Source organism: Myxocyprinus asiaticus, chromosome 29 (genome assembly GCF_019703515.2).
Source record: "Myxocyprinus asiaticus isolate MX2 ecotype Aquarium Trade chromosome 29, UBuf_Myxa_2, whole genome shotgun sequence".
Taxonomy (NCBI): Eukaryota; Metazoa; Chordata; class Actinopteri; order Cypriniformes; family Catostomidae; genus Myxocyprinus; species Myxocyprinus asiaticus.
In genome coordinates this window covers 38,096,501-38,115,430 of record NC_059372.1, presented here as the reverse complement: position 1 = coordinate 38,115,430, position 18,930 = coordinate 38,096,501, and the positions used below count along the sequence as shown (strand labels likewise).

The window sequence follows — 18,930 nt, the reverse complement described above, 5'->3', positions numbered from 1 at the left end:
ACCAAACCTAAAAAAAAAAACACCAAAATCCCTGTATATTTAACATCGGTTATGCTCTGATTGGGTATTCTGTCACTTCATGCAGCATTTCTGATTGGAGGGAAACATCACTTGTAGGTAACTTCACGCACTGCACCTGGTTAGGACATGTTTATTGATAAGATAGATAATAAATAAGAATGGTGCCATGAGTTAGATGACAGTGTGCATTGGATTATGTTCTGTATGTTTACACTGTTGTCAACACACTTGTATGGAGAATGTTTAGCACCAAAAGCTCTGATGGATATACAGACAAATTTAAGACACATCACTTCACCTTCATTTTGTTTGTCACCACTCACCCTGCTTGAACAGGAAGACAAATCTCACCCACATTTTCATTCGAATGCTAAACTAAGAGAGGGAAGCAGATGGGCAATAGGCTCGAGCAAAACTGCCCAAATCATTTAGAGTAAAGAAACGGCTGCTGAATGCAGAGGGCATGTGGTAGATTAATTTCTCACAAGCCTCTTTCTCTCTCTCTCTCTCTCTCTCTCTCTTTCAAATCTACTCAACTATTTTGTCTCTCATTATGAGCTTTCAGTATAGTGAAATCAGATGCCTGAGCACAAAACACACAGACAGTTTATTCTTTCACAAATGGGATTATGTGACAACTGACAGTATAAAACAAATGAACAACTGACAGTATAAAACAAATTAACATCAGGACATTGCACTTTGACTGGCCCCAAAAAGTACTTAGACACTTAAATCACACTTAAAAATGTATCAATGTCATTGCGGTAGACAAAATATTAAACCAAGTAGCATCTGCAAACAAATGATTCTAGAGCTTTTCTCAGAACCTCACTTATCTGAGCCACAAATCATGTGTCCAATTGCTTACAAAAGTAATAGCAAAGAATATAGCCAGTGATTTTGTTTAAAGGTGTGCTCAGATTTTTTTTTTTTATGTTGTGCTGACCGATCACAGCATCATGACATTGTAAAAATGATTAATTATTTCCAAGAGTAAAAGCCTCCAATAAACAGGGGGGGTTATCAAAATAAAATAAATAGACGTGTGCAGTTTTCTTTCCTATGTTTACGTGTTGAAAAAGGAATATTAGCTGGGACATATTGAAGGGGTCACTGCTTTAAAAAAAAAAACTCAAAAAAAATAAAAAGAACTTTAGTTTACATCACAGTCGTGGACAACGATTTGCTACCACTGCTTGTTGTTGCAGGTAGGGGTTTCACGACTACTGATTTTTAATAGTCGACTAGTCGAGCCCATTAGTCGAGTCAAGCTAGAGTAATGATATAATGATGATTAATGATATAGATTAAAATAATATAATTTAATGATATAGATTATGATAAATTCTGAAACACAGCCTAAGAAACTGCTGAAAAATCACACACAAAAACTTCAATTTACTTTTTTTCTTATTTTTCTGATTTGACATTATATATCTCAGGGTGTAAATAAGGTGGCTTTGAAAAAACTGCTTTTATCTTGTTCCCAATCATGTCAACTCTGAATTTTGTTTTGATACAAAAAGCATATCAAAAGTTCTAGTGTTACAAAAATAACTTCTAGTGTACAAAAAACATCTCTAAGTGTCCAAAATCCTCTCCAAACAAATAAAACATAATAACTGTACATAAGAACTAATTACACATGCAAATACAACAATGACTAAAGGTTTGCATAGCATGCAGACAGGATTTTAGTTATGAGATTTCATAGAATGAGTTTCATTCTGTGTCATTTGAGTCATCATTGTTTCTGTGTCATGTACTTGGCACCATCTCCTGGTGGCAACAGGTCACATTGTGCTTCGTGTGGATTATCTAATGGTCTTTGCATCCGATTACCTTATGTGTGGGCTTTTTTGAAAGATAATCAAATTATTTTCTAAGTAACTATATGCGATATTTAATGTTCTGTTAATTTTTCATGAAGTTATAAGCAAAAACGTGGCACATAAGCACGTTATTCTGTTCACATGAAACATACATTTCAAAGATATATACTTAGCTATTACTTGCTATATTTGTGTCTGTGAGTAAAACAATTAGGCTGGTTGTATTCTAATCTTTGCTTTCCAACAACATATGAAACAGGGCTATTTGATGAGTTTGATGTTTTACTGATTGCAAAAATATGTACAGTGCCAATTTTTTTTATAACTTATCAAAACGGAACATTTTGATTTGTCTGCAAATTTCAAAGCACTTATTCAATTTTGGACATAACACCTACGTGCACTGTAAAGTAGAGCTTCTAAGCTTTCAAACAATATTATTTTGTGTTGGTCAAGACAGTAGTTATAAATATTTTGACAATTATTTGTTTTTCTTGCAGGCCTTCTGGCTGGCTTAAAGGGTTCAATTATTTTCCTATTGAGGGAAGGTGACCAGTGAATATTGTCTTGGTCAATGGGAGGCCTTGGAGTTAAAAAAGGTTGAAAACAACTGCTGCAGATGAGCTCAAAGCAATAAGTCATGGACAAAAAGCCACAAAAGTCAAATTTTTAAGACCCAGATTTCATAGGTTTTTGAAGCATTTTAGTGAGAACTGTTCTCTCCACATCTAGGACAAAAAAACTTTCTGGTGGGCCTCATACACAATAACTGCATTTTGGGTATTAGCTGTTAAATTAAGCTGTCCAGTGTTCTTTCTCTTTCTCTCTCTCTCATACACACACACACACACACACACATGTTGGTGCAGCTATCCTTATGAGGACTCTCCATAGACACAATGATTTTTATACTGTACGAACTATAGATTCTATTCCCTAACCCTAAACCTAACCCTCACAAAAAACGTTCTGCATTTTTACATTTTCAAAAAAAAAGTTTAGTACGTTTAAGTGATTTAAATAATGGCGACACTAGAAATGTCCTCATAAACCACATTTATAGCACAATACCCTTGTAATTACCAGTTTGTAACCTAAAAATATGTCCTATATGACATTAGAAATGCGGTTCGTTTCGCTAATGACATTCACTGTGAACAAAAAGCTCTCCGGACTCACTTGATTTTCCCATTCACGTAATGCCAAAATTTTTTGAACCTGACAGGTTCCCATACTCTGGGAATGACAGAGAGCACAGGAAAGACACAACGAATTGCTTCTTTTGTTTCTATGGAGATGACAAAGTAAGAAGCATATATTAAAACTATTGTAAACTCCACAAAAACCAAATTCAAAGGTCTTTCTTAAGTGTTCTGTGCAAATGAAGATTGAAGGGTTTACCTGCACACCTTGGTAAGCCGCAAGAAACTTAAGAAATTACGACAGGAATATATTACTATTGTATTATATAAATGCAACTAACCCGAGGCTATCAGAAGAACATTATTTGAGAAGAATCGTGTTTTTTTTTGTTAATATGACTAATCTACCATCGTTGAATTTTGAATTTCACCACTAAATACAGTAGTTTTATTTAAACAAAAATAAAAAAATAAAAAAATAAAACAATGCATTCAGTGCTACTGCATTTCTTTTCTCTTCTAATGTATGAAACAAATGTAATATGTAATAATATAATAATACATTATATTGATGCCAAAGATCAATGAAATAAGTTTTTACGAACACAGACTCCTGTACTCAAGCTTCTTATTTTTGTGCATTTATGTTTAATTTAGGGATGCACCAATGTATCGGCTGCCGATATTTATCAGCCAATTATTGATCAAATTAAAACCATTGGCATATCGGTTATAAGCATGTAAATGCCGATATGAAAAAACGATGTTTGATTTATAATTAATTAGTAACACTCTGTAAAAACTATTAATTCTAATGCATAATCCAGAAATAATAACAGCCACATTATATAGAAGGGTTGAGACTCCTAAGAACATGTATTTAATTTGTATTATATGTTAATGAGGAAAAAGCGCCATAAATGGATGTGACATTTGTAAAAGCGGCATTTACCTATAGGCTACATGATGAGGGAAACCATCCAAAATGTTTGAAGCCAGCAGACTTTGAATTCTGAGACATCGGTATGATATCCATTAATGCTGCATGATTGATTAAACTAAGACTGCAATTGCAATGTGGCCTTAAGCGATTACTAAACCTTAAAAGGCTGCGTTTCTGCATTCAGCACTTCAGTCAGCACTATGTAAGCAAGTGGCACACTCTAGTGGTCTGGACAGTATAATCCATTATCTATTATACCACTATAAAACAGAATTTAAAAGGGGGTTTTGATCCTTTGGTTAAAACATTTTTTCATGATATGGTTGACATTTCCGTGGAATTGCCCAACATATGCATAGTATGTATTTTTCATATATATTCGTATAGTATGTTCTTTCATATACAGTGCATACAGTGCATTCAGAAAGTATTCAGACCCCTTCATTTTTTACACATTTTGTTATGTTTCAGCCTTATGCTTAAATGCTTAAAATTATAATTTTTCACATCAATCTACACTCCATACCCCATTAATAACAAAGCAAAATGCAGATTTTTGATAAATTAGCTAATTTATTCAAAAGAAAAAACTGAAATATCACATTCAAATCAAATCAAATCAAATCACTTTTATTGTCACACAACCATATACATAAGTGCAATAGTGTGTGAAATTCTTGGGTGCAGTTCCGAGCAACACAGTAGTCATGACCGTGATGAGACATATACCAATTTACAATAAACATCAGATTTACAACACAATTTAAAATCTAATACACACATAATTACACATAACACAATATACAAATAATAACATACAATGTACAGTATACAATACACACAATATAGAATACACATTATACAATAAGAAAGTTGTACAGTAGATTGTATTGTACTGTATTGACATTCAGGCTGTCGGTTGATAGTAAGTTGCCAGTGTGTAGTTAAGAGAGAATATAATATAATAATAATATAATTTATGACAGTCCGGTGTGAGATATAAGAGTAAGAGTAATAAAGTGCAGTGCTGATGTATTTTGATCATGGGAGATCAAGAGTTCAAAGGTCTGATTGCTTGGGGGAAGAAGCTATCATGAAGTCGGCTGGTGCGGGTCCTGATGCTGCGATACCGCCTGCCTGATGGTAGCAGTGAGAACAGCCCATGGCCCGGGTGGCTGGAGTCTCTGATGATCCTCCGAGCTTTTTTCACACACAGCCTGGTATATATGTCCTGGAGGGAGGGAAGCTCACCTCCGATGATGTGTCTGGCAGTTCACACCACACTTTGCAGTGCTTTACGGTTGTGGGCGGTGCTATTGCCGTACCAGGTGGAGATGCAGCCAGTCAGGATGCTCTATACAGTGCAGGTGTAGAACCATGTGAGGATGTGGCGGTTCATTCCAAACTTCCTCAGCCGTCTCAGGAAGAAGAGGCGCTGATGAGCCTTCTTCACAACGGCTTCAGTGTGGATGGACCATGTGAGTTCCTCAGTGATGTGGACACCCAGGAACTTGAAGCTGCTGTGTTCTCTATCTCTTCTCCTGAAGTCCACCACAAGCTCCTTTGTCTTACTGACGTTGAGGGAGAGGTTGTGCTCCTGACACCAGTGTGTCAGAGTGTGCACCTCCTCTCTGTAGGCTGTTTCATCTTTGTCAGTGATCAGACCTACCACCATCGTATCATCAGAAAACTTAATGATGGCATTGGAACTGTGTGTTGCCACACAGTCATGTGTGTACAGGGAATACAGGAGTGGGCTGAGAACACAGCCCTGCAGGGCTCCAGTGTTGAGGGTCAGTGATGAGGAGATGTTGCTGCCCATTCTAACCACCTGGCGTCTGCTTGACAGGAAGTCCAGGATCCAGCTGCACAGAGAGCTGTTTAAGCCCAGAGCCCGGAGTTTCTCATCAAGCTTGGAGAGCACTATGATGTTGAATGCTGAGCTGTAGTCTACAAACAACATTCTCACATAAGTGTTCTTTTTTTCCAGGTGAGAGAGAGCAGTGTATTGTAGATGCAATGGCATCATCAGTGGAGCGGTTGTTGCGGTAAGCAAACTGCAATGGGTCTAGTGATGGAGGCAGCACAGAGCATATGTAATCTCTGATTAGTCTCTCAAAGCATTTGCTGATGATGGGGGTCAGAGCAACAGGACGCCAGTCACTTAAGCAAGTGATTTTGGATTGCTTTGGAACAGGCACAATGGTGGACGTTTTAAAGCATGTGGGGACTACAAAGAGAGGGAAAGGTTGAAAATGTCTGTAAAAACACCAGCCAGTTGGTTCGCACAAGTATTCAGACCCTTAACTCAGTACATAGTTGAAGCACCTTTGGCAGCGATTACAGCCTTTTTGGTCTTTTTCTGTATGATGCGACAAGCTTTGCACACCTGGATTTGGGGATTTTCTGCCATTCTTCTCTGCAGAGCCTCTCAAGCTATGTCAGGTTGGATGAGGACCATTTTCAAGTCTCTCCAGAGATGTTCGATTGGGTTCAAGTCTGTGCTCTGGCTGGGCCACTCAAGGACATTCACAGAATTGTTCACATTCACAGGCCACTCTTGCATTATCTTGGCTGTGTGCTTAGGGTCATTGTCCTGTTGGAAGGTGAATCTTCAGCCCAGTCTGAGGCCCTGAGTGCTCTGGACAAGGTGTTCATTAAAGATATCTCTGTATTTTGCTGCATTCAGCTTTCCTTCAACCCTGACTAGTCCCCCATATCCTGCCACTGAAAAACACCCCTACAGCATGCTGCACCATTGGGATGATATTGGGATGCACATGACACTTGGAATTGAGGCCGAACGGTTCAATCTTCATTTCATCAGACCAGAGAATCTTGTTTCTCACAGTCTGAGAGTCTTGCACTGAGGAGAGGCTTCCGTCTGGAAACTCTGACATAAAGCCCAGATCAGTGGAGAGTTGCAATGATGGTTGTCCTCCTGCAAGTTTCTCCCATCTCCACACATGATCTCTGGAGCTCAACAAGAGTGACCATCAGGTTCTTGGTCACCTCTCTTACCAAGGCCCTTCTCCCCGGATTGCTTAGTTTGGCCAGCTCTAGGATGAGTCCTGGTTGTTCCAAACTTCTTCCATTTAAGAATTATGGACACTGTGCTCTTGGTAACCTTCAATGCAGCCAATTTTTTTTTGAAGCCCTCCCCAGATCTGTGCCTTGACAAAATCCTGTCTCTGAGCTCTGCAGACAGTTCCTTTGACCTCATGGCATGGTTTTTGCTTTGATATGCATTTTCAGCTGTGAGACCTTATATAGACAGGTGTGTGCCTTTCCAAATCATGTCCAATCAATTGAATTTGCCACAGGTGGTCTCCAATCAAAGTGTAGAAACATCTCAAAGATGATCCAGAGAAATGCGATGCAGCTGAGCTCAATTTCAAACGTCATAGCAAAGGGTCCGAATACTTATGTCAATGTGATATTTCAGTTTTTTATTTTTAATAAATGTGCAAAGTTATCAAAAATCTGGTTTTGCTTTGTCATTATGGGGTATGGAGTGTAGACTGAAGTGAAAATAATAATAATAATATAAAGCATTTTATCATAAGGCTGCAACATAAAATGTGAAAAACAAAAAAATGAAGGGGTCTGAATACTTTCTGATTGCACTGTACATGTTCAAAAATGTTGTTTTGAACTGCAAAAACAGAAGTCCAAAATATTTTTAGAAATACAAAACCTTTTTTATATCAATCATAATGTTATCATATTTAGTTATGTTTCTATCCTCTATTTATCTTTCATTGTGGCTCTTAAAAATGTTGGTCTGTCATGTGTTCAAAAGTTCCAATCCATGTCCAAAGAAAATTATTTATTGTTAGAACAGTGAAAAAGATTTTGTACCTCTTTGAACATTTTGAAAGCATAATTCCAAAGTATAACAGTGATCTGATGACAACATAAGGTAAGTGAAAAAATATCGATATCGGCCTATGGGTTTTAGTTAAAATCGGTATCGGGCAAAATTATTGGTATCGGTGCATCCCTAGTTTAACTAATCTCATTAATTAATATGTAGAGCTAACTGTACTCTTAACATTAAATACAGCCCTAATAAAAATAATTATCATCAATATTGTATTTTAAAAAGTGGTCTGGATTTCACTAAATCAACACAGTGTGCATGCAAAATGGACTGAGACCCTGTAACAGGTAAAGTTGACCAAAAAGAGATCTGATACCATTTCCAAGGCCATGGACAGTGTGAATGCAAAGAGAACTGGGTCCTTTTTCCACTTGGTCCACTAAGCTGCTAAAAATAGCTTGATTATATTACACTTGGGTTATATCCACTTTCACATTTAGATTCTCCTAAACAGCAAATAGAAACAAAACTAACTTTGGTTGGTCAATTTACATATTGGGCAGATGACCCCATCCTGTCTAAATGAGCAGTTCTTGATAAAAATACTCTTACTCTTAAGCTTTAAAGTGGACCAAACTTAAAGGGATAGGTCATTCTTGGATATTTATTTAATGCAATAGTCAAAAGTCTGATAAAAGGGGTGGAAAATGGTAATGTAAAACTTGGATACAAGAAAACCTGACAAACATCATAAGTGAATTTCATGGAAAAAATAAAATGCTGTAGTGTAAAATAAAAAGAGTAGAATATGGCAAAAGCACACATAACAGACACTGGACTACTCTCCAGTATACTATAGTGTTGTAGCAAGTAGTGGGGGAAGATTAATTTAATTTATTTATACACCTCCTCTCCACTCCTTTCCAATAACACTGTGAAAATCACTCTATCCTGAGGAGGATAGGGGAAAAAAGAAAAGGAGAGCAAGAAAAAAGAGGAGTGGAGCATTTCAGAGCACTCAGGTGAAACGAATGGATGTAATAAACACACTTAATTAACCTGTATGCTAAAACCCATTACATCTGACAATGCCAAATAACATTTCCCACAATGCATCTCACCTGAAATCCATTTTGCGTCCTCAAATATTCAATTTAAAATGGATTTTAATACTCGAGTACAAGTAAAAATAGTCAAGTCAAACTGGACTTTTTAATGCAAGACCTAAAACATGCCAAATGAGATCACTTTCAATTATTGATTAAATGTCTCTGATCAAAGATGATTGCGTTCCTTTGGGTGAATTGAGGAGGAAAGGAAGAGAAATGCTGATAATAGGATGGGAAGATAAAATGGAGGGGTTTGTGGTTGGTAATGGACTTCTGAAAAGATCTAAGATGAACTCACTCCAGGTATCTGAATAAAACTGAGACCTTGGAGTCTTTCTCCTGCACTCCATCTACAAGCAAATGCATTTGGAATTAGTTCAGAATGTGAGGGGAATTGGAAAACCATTGTGTGTTGGTAAACATGAATAATTCTAACACTACATGTATTTTACTTGAGCTATGACTTTCAGAAGTTCTTTAGTATGCATGAGACCTGATGCATGAGATGTGAATCCTTTTACAAACGTCATCTTCACAACAGAGGAATTGAATATCACTGCATAGATGAAAAAAAATGTTAACCCTTTTCTTACTTTTATTGATTTTGGGAAAGTGATTAACACCTTTGTTTCCACTTGACTGGACTACTGTAATTCTCTTTACGTAGGAGTCAATCAGTCATCATTGTCTCGTCTGTAAATGGTTCAGAATGCTGCTGCTAGGCTCCTAATGGATAAAAGCAAGCGAGATCATATCTCCCCCATCTTGGTCTCTCTCCATTGGCTGCCGGTCTGCTACAGAATCGATTTTAAGCTCTTATTATTTGTTTTTAAATCGCTGAATGGTTTAGCCCCATCTTACCTTTCTAATCTACTGCAGCTCCATAATCCCACAAGGTCTCTTAGGTCCTCTGAACAAAAAACTTTGATTGTTCCCAGGTCCAGTTTTAAGCAAAATGGTGACAGTGCTTTTGCAGTAGCCTCCCCAAAACTCTGGAACAGCTTACCCTTGTGCATAAGAAATGCCCCTTTATACATTTTAAAACACATCTTTTTTTTTGTGGTATTTGGTCCAACAGAGTTCAGTTAATTATTAGTATTTTACATTTGATTTATTGTTGTATGTTCATTAAACATTGTCCTTAAACAGTGTTTAATAGTTGATTATTGTACAGCACACTGGTCAGCAGTCTGCTGTTTTTAATCATGCTTTATGAATAAATCGACATTGACACAATGTACAGAGTATCGCTTCTGAATAAAAAAAGAAGGGTTTAGGAAAACAAATATTAAAGGGATAGCTCACCCCATAATGAAAATTCTGTTGTCATTTACGCACATAATCTTTATTACATGAACAACTATTAAATTATAGTCTTAAGTAATAGCAAGATTTTATAAAAGTTGCATTGCCTACAACAGCAGCCTAAAGCAATGCCCCAACAACTATTGGTTAAAATGAACCAACAGCCTATTAAGTCATTTTAGAGGCGTAGAAAGTTATTATTTTATTTTCATTTAAAGATTACAAAGACAAACATGTTGTCAGTCCTCTACTGTGACATGAAAAGCCAGAGTCAGAGTGGAGAAAAATGAAGTCTTCATCTCCAAAAAACAAAAAGCACTGGGGAGGAAGTGGAAAAAATACATAAAAAGGCAAGGAGCTTTACAGCAACGTTCAAACCATTCTGCAACTATTAAACACATTGACAGCTCAAGCTACTGAGCCCTTTAGGATATTAAAATAGTCATGTGAAAATGCCTACCTCTTTCCAATCCAATCAATTGTAGAAAAGCCTGTCCTTTCTCTTGATATTCAAACATATCGATGCAAAATTGTGGTTTGCCTTAAGAAGCTCAATATGTCTAGCCTACAGTATGTTTTAACAATAAATCTTTGCTTCTGGTCAGCTGTGGTATGCAGGTTTACGAGGGTCATGGTCGTTGGCAAGTTCAAGAGAGAACTGAAGCGTGAAATTAAAAAAATAAAAAAAATTAAAAAGCGCAGTGTTGTTTACAACAGAGGAAGAGGAACGTTATACAGAAGCTGAATTGGTTCTGCTATAGGTTTGTATTTGTATCTGTTGTACCTGGATGCCTCAACCTACTGAAAAACATTAGATTATGTCCATGGGCATCATCGCAAAATGAAAGACTAACTTTTCACAGATTGCCTATCAATAATCCTGAGCGACTGCAAGTCTGCCATTGAAAGTCTGCTCGCTGATCACTGGAATATAAACACACCCATTGTGTCACTCAAAATATTGAGGATGTGAACATTTTTATTCACCATTTATTTTAATAATTTAAATATGTAAATGTTAAAATGTCCATGTTTTTAAAAGTATAAATCTTTGATAAAAGTATACGTTTATATGCCATAAAATCAGTGGACTAGCTGTAATTACAAGTTGGGCAAAATCTTCTGGCAAGTGTACATTGCCAATGCATTATACGCAAGACACTATAAATACAGATATAAAACAAACTGAATGCTGAAGTTTAATATGCTGAATTTTAAAATCTCAAAAATATTATTTTCTCAGTCTCAATCGCGCACATGCTGGGTCTCTCTCACATGGTTTGGTTTTAGACACTGGTTCAAATGACAGTGAGTGAGTGTTTTCGGGCAATGGTAAGAGAGACTGCAGCTTGCCCATATCTCTCCCACACCTGGCTCAGCACTTGCGGGTGAAGCCTCCATTCTCCATACAGTAAATCCGCTCCAATGTTTATAATAACCAGGACATGCGTCACGCGTAATGAATAAGCATGTACTGCTCCACACAATTAGTTTCTGAGCTAGAATGTGAAGTCAAGCATGTACATCCTGGAAATTTATTTATGCCAATTTTAGGCATTTTTGGAGAAAAACATTAGTGAAGTTTCGGGAAGTTAAACGGATACTGCATTAACTGCAATGTTTTACACAGTCAACAATTTCTTTTGTTGTTGCAGAAATTAACAAAATTTCCCAGCCCTAATATATATATATATATATATATATATATATATATATATATATATATATATATATATATATATACACACACACACACACACACACACACACACACACACACACACACACACACTGATCAGCCACAATATTAAAACCATTGACAGCTGAAGTGAATAACATTTATTATCTTGTTACAATGGCATGTCAAGGGGTGGGATATATTTGGCAGCAGGTGAACAGTCAGTTCTTAAATATCATGTTGGAAGCAGGAAAATGGCCAAGCGTAAGGATCTGAGCGACATTGACAAGGGACAAATTGTGATGGCTAGACGACTGGGTTAGAGCATCTCCAAAACGGCAGGTCTTGTGGGGTGTCCTGGGTATGCAGTGGTTAGTACCTACCAAAAGTGGTCAAAGGAAGGACAACCGGCGACAGGGCCATGGGCGCCCAAGGCTCACTGATGTGCGTGGGGAGCGAAGGCTAGCCCGTCTGGTCCAATCTCGCAGAAGAGCTACTGTAGCACAAATTGCTGAAAAACTTAATGCTGGCCATGACAGAAAGGTGTCAGAACACCTTTCTGTCAAACAAACACAAAGTGCATTGCAGCTTGCTGCATACGGGGCTGCGTAGCCGCAGTGCCCATGCTGATCCCTGTCCACAGCCAAAAGTGACTATAATGGGCACGTGAGCGTCAGAACTGGACCATGGAGCAATGGAAGAAGGTGGCCTGGTCTGATGAATCACGTTTTCTTTTAGATTATGTGGACGGCACCATTCTGAGTAAACTCTAGAGACTGTTGTGCGTGAAAATCCCAGGAGATCAGCAGTTACAGAAATACTCAAACCAGCCCATCTGGCACCAACAATCATGCCACACTGCTTCTTTACAGCAACTGTGGTTTGTGTGATTAGAAAAAAATTTATGTTTGTTTTTGATCACCATTTAACTAAAGAACCAAAAGTGTATTAATAAAAAGACATTATTTAATGACAAATGGATTGTGTGGATCTTGCCTTTGGACAAAACTTTACTCTCAACACGCAGTGAAAGGATCTCTATGCTAAACTTCTTTGTCACTATATTACAATCACTGGCAAGTGAAATCTGAAAATTTACCAGGCAGTGACAGACCACAGACATTTTTAGTTGCATATCACAAAATTTGGTCAAATAAGCGAGTGATTTACTCGCACTGTAGAGCATTGCACAGAGTAAAAGATTTATCTTGGGATTTTAAGAATTGATAATCAAAAATCAATACTTTTAGCCAGCCCTAATGTTATCATTAGTTAATACACTATGAATGAACATTAACTAACAGTGAACAATTGTATCTTTATAAATTAACATTCAAAGATTAACAAATGCTGTAATTCTATACTAATGTTAACAAATAGAACTTATCGTAAAGTGTTATCGTTTTAATTTATTTTTATTATTTAAATAAATTTTTACCTTTTTATACTACATTATATATAACTAGGAGAATTCTTAATAACATATTTGCTGGGGTATTAAAAATTTTGAAATTTCACTGGTATTTGTTTCAACCCTAGTTTGTACTTTGCTTTCACTGAAGTATTTTGTTGGTGAGTGTCTACTAATGGTGAACTGAGTGCATTAATGGATTGTAACTTCATCTTCCATCTCTTTACTGAAATAAGAACGAGCAGAGTGACACACTCAGGAGCTGCAGAGATGGCCTGGTGCATCAAGATATGGTCCACACACACACACACACCCACACACACACACACACACCGCTGACCAGCTTGGATATAAACATCATGACTCCTGCAATGAGGCGGCTCTCGGCATGGAACAGAGGGCGACAAGGGACCAGTTTCTGATTTACAATGCACACATCTCATCACTCCACCAGCTTTCAACCGTAGCACCATCCATCCCAATTACCTCACATTGCAAAAACAACAACCTTGCATCAGGGTTATTTCATAAAGCCTCATGCCCTTCTCAACATGGCTACAGATATCATGAACAAACTTGGGTCATGAAATTTTCTGAGGATGTGGTTTTTGACCAGTCAAAATTCGCCACTAGGTAATTGCTATGGCATTGCTTGGTAGTTGCTAGTGTTCTAGGGTCTTTTTTTAGATGCTTACTGGCTGAAGTCAAGAGTCCACCACAATCCTCAATGAAATTCTGGTCCCAATCTTGGGTCCCCCCTTGAGTTTAAGTCAATGGGATTTTTAACCCACCTTTTCATCCACTAGGTGAAAATCTTAAGTCCAATTACCTCTCCTCAACAAGTTACACGATTTGAAGTATCATTCATATCAGGAGTGCAAATGGTATGGGTGAAATAACCAAATCGTATATCACAGTCTGAGTAATTTTTTTATAATGGTACATAATATGCTATAGACATTTTTCCTGAAAATCCAACCAAAAATGTTTTATATATTACTTAACCATGTAATAATGCCTATTTTTTTTATTTTCTTTGTGACTTAAATGTAAATGAAAAATGAAAATGACTTTTTAATGATGTTTATGTCTCATCACTGTCACGACTACTATGTTGCTCGGAACTGCACCCAGGAATTTCACTTGTGTATATGGTTGTGTGAAAATAAAAGTGATTTTATTTTATTTGATTTAATGGAAGCAAACCAAAAGATAAGATTATTCCAAACAAATAAGTCTAACATCAGTGCAAAAACAGCTATTTTTTAAACACTTGAGATAAAAACTAAAGACTCCAAACAGTAATACATTACAAATACAACTGGTCAAACAACATTTAAAGCCATTGTAAATTAGCCGACATATGTACAATTGCACACAATCAGTTTAATGTTTGTTCAAATTCCTAACTCAAGAAGAAATTTCATTGTTTCTTAAGTTATTGGATATCGGTGATCGAGTTTTACCTGAACTATAATTCCAACTGGTAACAACATCCTAATTAAGATGTTAATGATTGATCAATCTGACCCTGGACAAGGACCAGACCATCCACCTGGAATAAGTGTTTTTTTTTTTTTTTTTTTTGAAAGAACAAATCTTAATACTCAAGAACAGTCACTGTTCATTTATCCTTTCAGTTTAAAAACAATGCTGACTCTCTGTCTGGTGTTACAGAAGACTAAGTTTGCTTGGCTGCAGGCCTTCTCTGCTTCGGCAGCATCCTTAAGACTCTACGGTTATTTAGGTTACTAGCAAACTCTCTATTCGGATGTGAGGGGAATTATAAAGGAGTGAGTGATAAATCTCATTCAATTTGTGGTACTTTAAACTGCTTTCCAGAAACTTTTATTGAGAGGTACTGAAGAGTAAATTTTGGTCCCATAGCCAACACCACAATAAGCAATTAAACAAATCACCAGCGACCACCCTGCATCCTGTAACCTTTTAGTTATTAGGTCCTTAAACAATATACTGGCATATGAACTATTCAAAATCTCAGAAGTTCTTCTTGGCAAGTAACTTGAAAGGATGTGTTGCTTCAGCAGTTTCAAAAATCAGCAAAGTCAAAAGGACAAATAAAAGAACAATTATTGATAATGAGTTAATATAATAATAATTTAATTTAATCGCATAATTTAGCCAAAAAGATTAGGCATAAAGACAACAATGGTCCATTAAAAAGCATAACTATGTTAGTAGTTTTCACATGCAAAGAGGTCAGCCTTTCATAATAGAGGTCATTTACATACAGAAGTCTTAAGGTGCAGTAGCAATAAAAGTGAAATGTTTTAATTTGTAGGAGATATTAAATAAAACTAGGCACTCACCATGAACCGCAGGTCATCAAAGCCGTTGAGCAACAGCTTACTCTCATACTGCGGAAGGCATATATGCTCCAACCAATCACCAACAGACTGTTCGAGAAGCCGCCCGGCACCACCTGCGGACAGAGGAAGGCGCTTGAGCAGAGAGAAACCGTTGAGGCGGTAGCATCGGCATTCGGAGGAAGAGATGTGGCACTGCCACATCATCCTCGGCCAACAGTGCCGTGAGCACAAACACCATGAGGGCAAAGGCGACAGGGTGCCGTCCGAGAGGTGTGGCCGCTCCCACAACAGGGGAGAAACCACGCTGTCTAAGAATGACCGAAAATGTAAAGTTCGTAGTTGGTCAATTTGGATTGAACGTGGAGCCCTATTTGTTGGGGCACATTGCTATGTTAGTCACAGTTTAAGACACCACATGACTTCTTCTGTAGATCAATTTATGTTTCAGATGATCATGAGAGGCCTGATGTTGCTTTTTAAGTTGTCAATAAGTACGTAGTCAAGTAAAACTGGGTGCAGAGTACAATAAGTAATTGTCTAAGTTTCCATTTCAGAAAATCAAATGTTTATTTTGTAATCCAAAAAGTGACAATTGGGTCTGTGAAAGATGACATGGATCCATGAAAACACCATTGAAATAACCAACAAGGGACATCCCAGCAAAAACATCTTTGAAGCAGTAAACGTTAAGTGCAAGCTTGCAGATCCATCTTTGCATGCCCCAACTCTAATTTTCTGGACTGTTGAGGAAAAGCACATCAGAGGGCCAGGAAAGACATCCCACGGCTGAACATTGGTATTTCCCTCCTGAGAAAGGTGGCTGGTACGTGGAGGTAGGTGCACAAATAAACCAAAAGTTGATAACTATCATCTTATCATGCAAATTACATTCTAATCCAATCTCTTTGATAACTTAAAAGCCAGGCAGAGTTGCATGACTTGCATTGTCCAAAGTCACTGTGTGGTTCCCAAAATCAAAGGTACACAGCTGTTTGAGGAAAAACATTAAAAGGTAGAGAGCTCCTACATCAGATCTCTACTCTTCTAAAACTCCCTGTATAAACTTTAGTCTACGCCAACTATTTGTCACATTTAGAAACACAAGTCGACAGCAAAGATTAAGGTGTAAGGAACTAAGCGTATGCCTCATTGACAAACAGAAAAGTCTCTGTGAAGCTTCAGTAGAAATCCAAACAGAGAAAGTATGTGCACTTAACAAGATCAGAAAATCATGGAGTAAATTGCATATATACTCCTCTAGTTTCTTTAGGCATCTCGGCTGCCGGTAGATGAGCTCTGTTATAGTAATGCAAGGTCAGGTGGGTGTTTTGCTGGTCCAACAACCTTCTCCACAGGACGCCGATACAACTTTGCTCAACGAGTGGTGCTGATTAGTCTGTATGTTCCTGGAAACACAGCAGTAATCCTTTTGAAATAAAAGGTGTGGTTTCTTTTTGCCTGCCGGACGCTGTCAATTCTGCTCTGCAGCGCTCCTGCTCCGTCTCCTCCTTTCCCTCGCTCTCTTTGCCTCCCTCCCTCCCGCTCTCCCCTCCCTCTCCCCGTTTCTTCCCCTCCCTCCCTTTCTTGCTCTCCCTCTTTTCCTCTTTAAAGAACTTGCAGACCTGCTGTCCATTGTCTTAATACTCATCATATCTTTGTCCGGTCCATTGACCCAACCAGGACAATTTCTCTTGGGTCTCCCTATTGTTGACTACGCCAATAATATTACAGTCAGTGCTTCAAAGGACAAATAAAAAAAGAGGTGCATTGCAAAGTGGTGATTATCAAGAAAGCAAAGCACAAACAAAGGCATATGCAGAGCTTCAAGGCTTCAGGCTGGAGATCTGGTTTTATTGCAGAGCTGAAAGGCAGTTCTTGCTAGAATTCCCCTGACATGTATCCATGTTAATATTTCAGCACCTTTCTCCACATAGACAAGAACAAACTGAGCAAAGTCTGCCAACAATCCTGTTTCAGCTTTCGTAATACTTTGTGTTTGATATATGCTAACCAATACTTTAAAAGATAAATTGTAAACCTAGACAATTACAAATACTTCTTATGGTATAAGAGAAGGGCGGCAGAATCAAAATTCTGTAGTAAAACACAATTAATTTTAAGTATAAAAGTTTAGTTATCTTGCACTAAAAAAAACATTGTGACTATCTAAACAGTAGTAGCAAAGCAACATTTTTACATTGTCTTAAGAAAGTTGTGTTTGCCCATGCAAGCATGCTGCCATGGGTGAATTTTAGAGCATTGCTGAGGTGCTCTGGGTGGTTGCTAGGGAGTTGGTAGGCTGTTAATTACTGGACCAAGACAAAAATGCCTCCTCCCAAGCCAAGATTTTCTGGTCCCCAGATATGGCTCCGGTCCTACCTTCAACACAAGTCTAAAGGCTGTCACATTTAGCTTTGCACAGAAAAATTCAGCGGGCGAAATAGTCATCTCGATGTGAATCCGAGCGATCAGGAATTCCACCTGACGGACTTCTGGTGGTGAAGAATTTCTCTAAGCAAATTTCACGGGTTCAAGTTTGGTGAACTTTGATATGCAAATTTGCAGCATTGTGGAATTTGCATGGTAACTTTTGACCACACCTTCTTCAACGGTGGAATATTGCAAAGGTAAATGCGACCGAGCCTTAAGGGATTTTTTACCATTTTATCACCTGCTAGGTAGAAATTTTAAATTTGATTGCTTAGAAGAGTACAATTTGAGATATCATTTGAGATATCCAAAAGCCTTCCAAGAGCAAAGTCACAACCAAGTAGGATGCCATTAGGAAACAGGAAATGAGGTCAGAGGTCATGTGACAAAAGGACGGAGGATGGACTGGTCCTCTAACAAGGCTTTGTGCTTATATGGGCCAATGAGTCCAGCTGGAGCACAGAGGCCCATTACAGAGACACAAACACTCTTTAAACAATGTTTACAGGCTTGGGACATAGATAAATCGAAGATAGAATGATGGTTTATTCAAGGCTAAACCTTAAGACCAACAGCTTTTCCATTCATTTTTGCAGGAGTTTGCCAACTGTGCTTGAAGGAGCAGGTGGTGTAGCAACCATGACGTACTCTCTGGTTTCAATAATTTTAGCTCAGTTTATTCCAGAAGGTCACTAGCCGAGCTGCATCCATATAGTACAAAGTCGCACATCAAGGCTGAATCATCCAGCATCTCAGCATCCATTGATTTAACTCTCAAGTGTCCTCACGTCCATCAGTGTCACACTGGGATTTCTCATTCTCTATTTAAAGGGCCAGCCAACCCCATATCCTTTCTTCTCAAATGTAACCCTTCTGGACTTGGCCTTCATTCTCTTGCCCAAT

At 37.9% G+C, this 18,930-nt stretch overlaps 1 protein-coding gene across 8 annotated transcripts in view; it reads right to left on the bottom strand.

The window, feature by feature from the left end:
• Window positions 1-18,930, bottom strand: part of LOC127420021 (ankyrin repeat and SAM domain-containing protein 1A-like) — a 174,433-nt gene that overhangs the window by 29,142 nt on the left and 126,361 nt on the right. For all 8 annotated transcript variants that reach the window (XM_051661931.1, XM_051661932.1, XM_051661930.1 and 5 more), the window contains one exon: window positions 15,598-15,710. In XM_051661931.1, coding sequence (XP_051517891.1) covers window positions 15,598-15,710 — 113 coding nt within the window. The remainder of the gene's footprint in view (window positions 1-15,597; window positions 15,711-18,930) is intronic.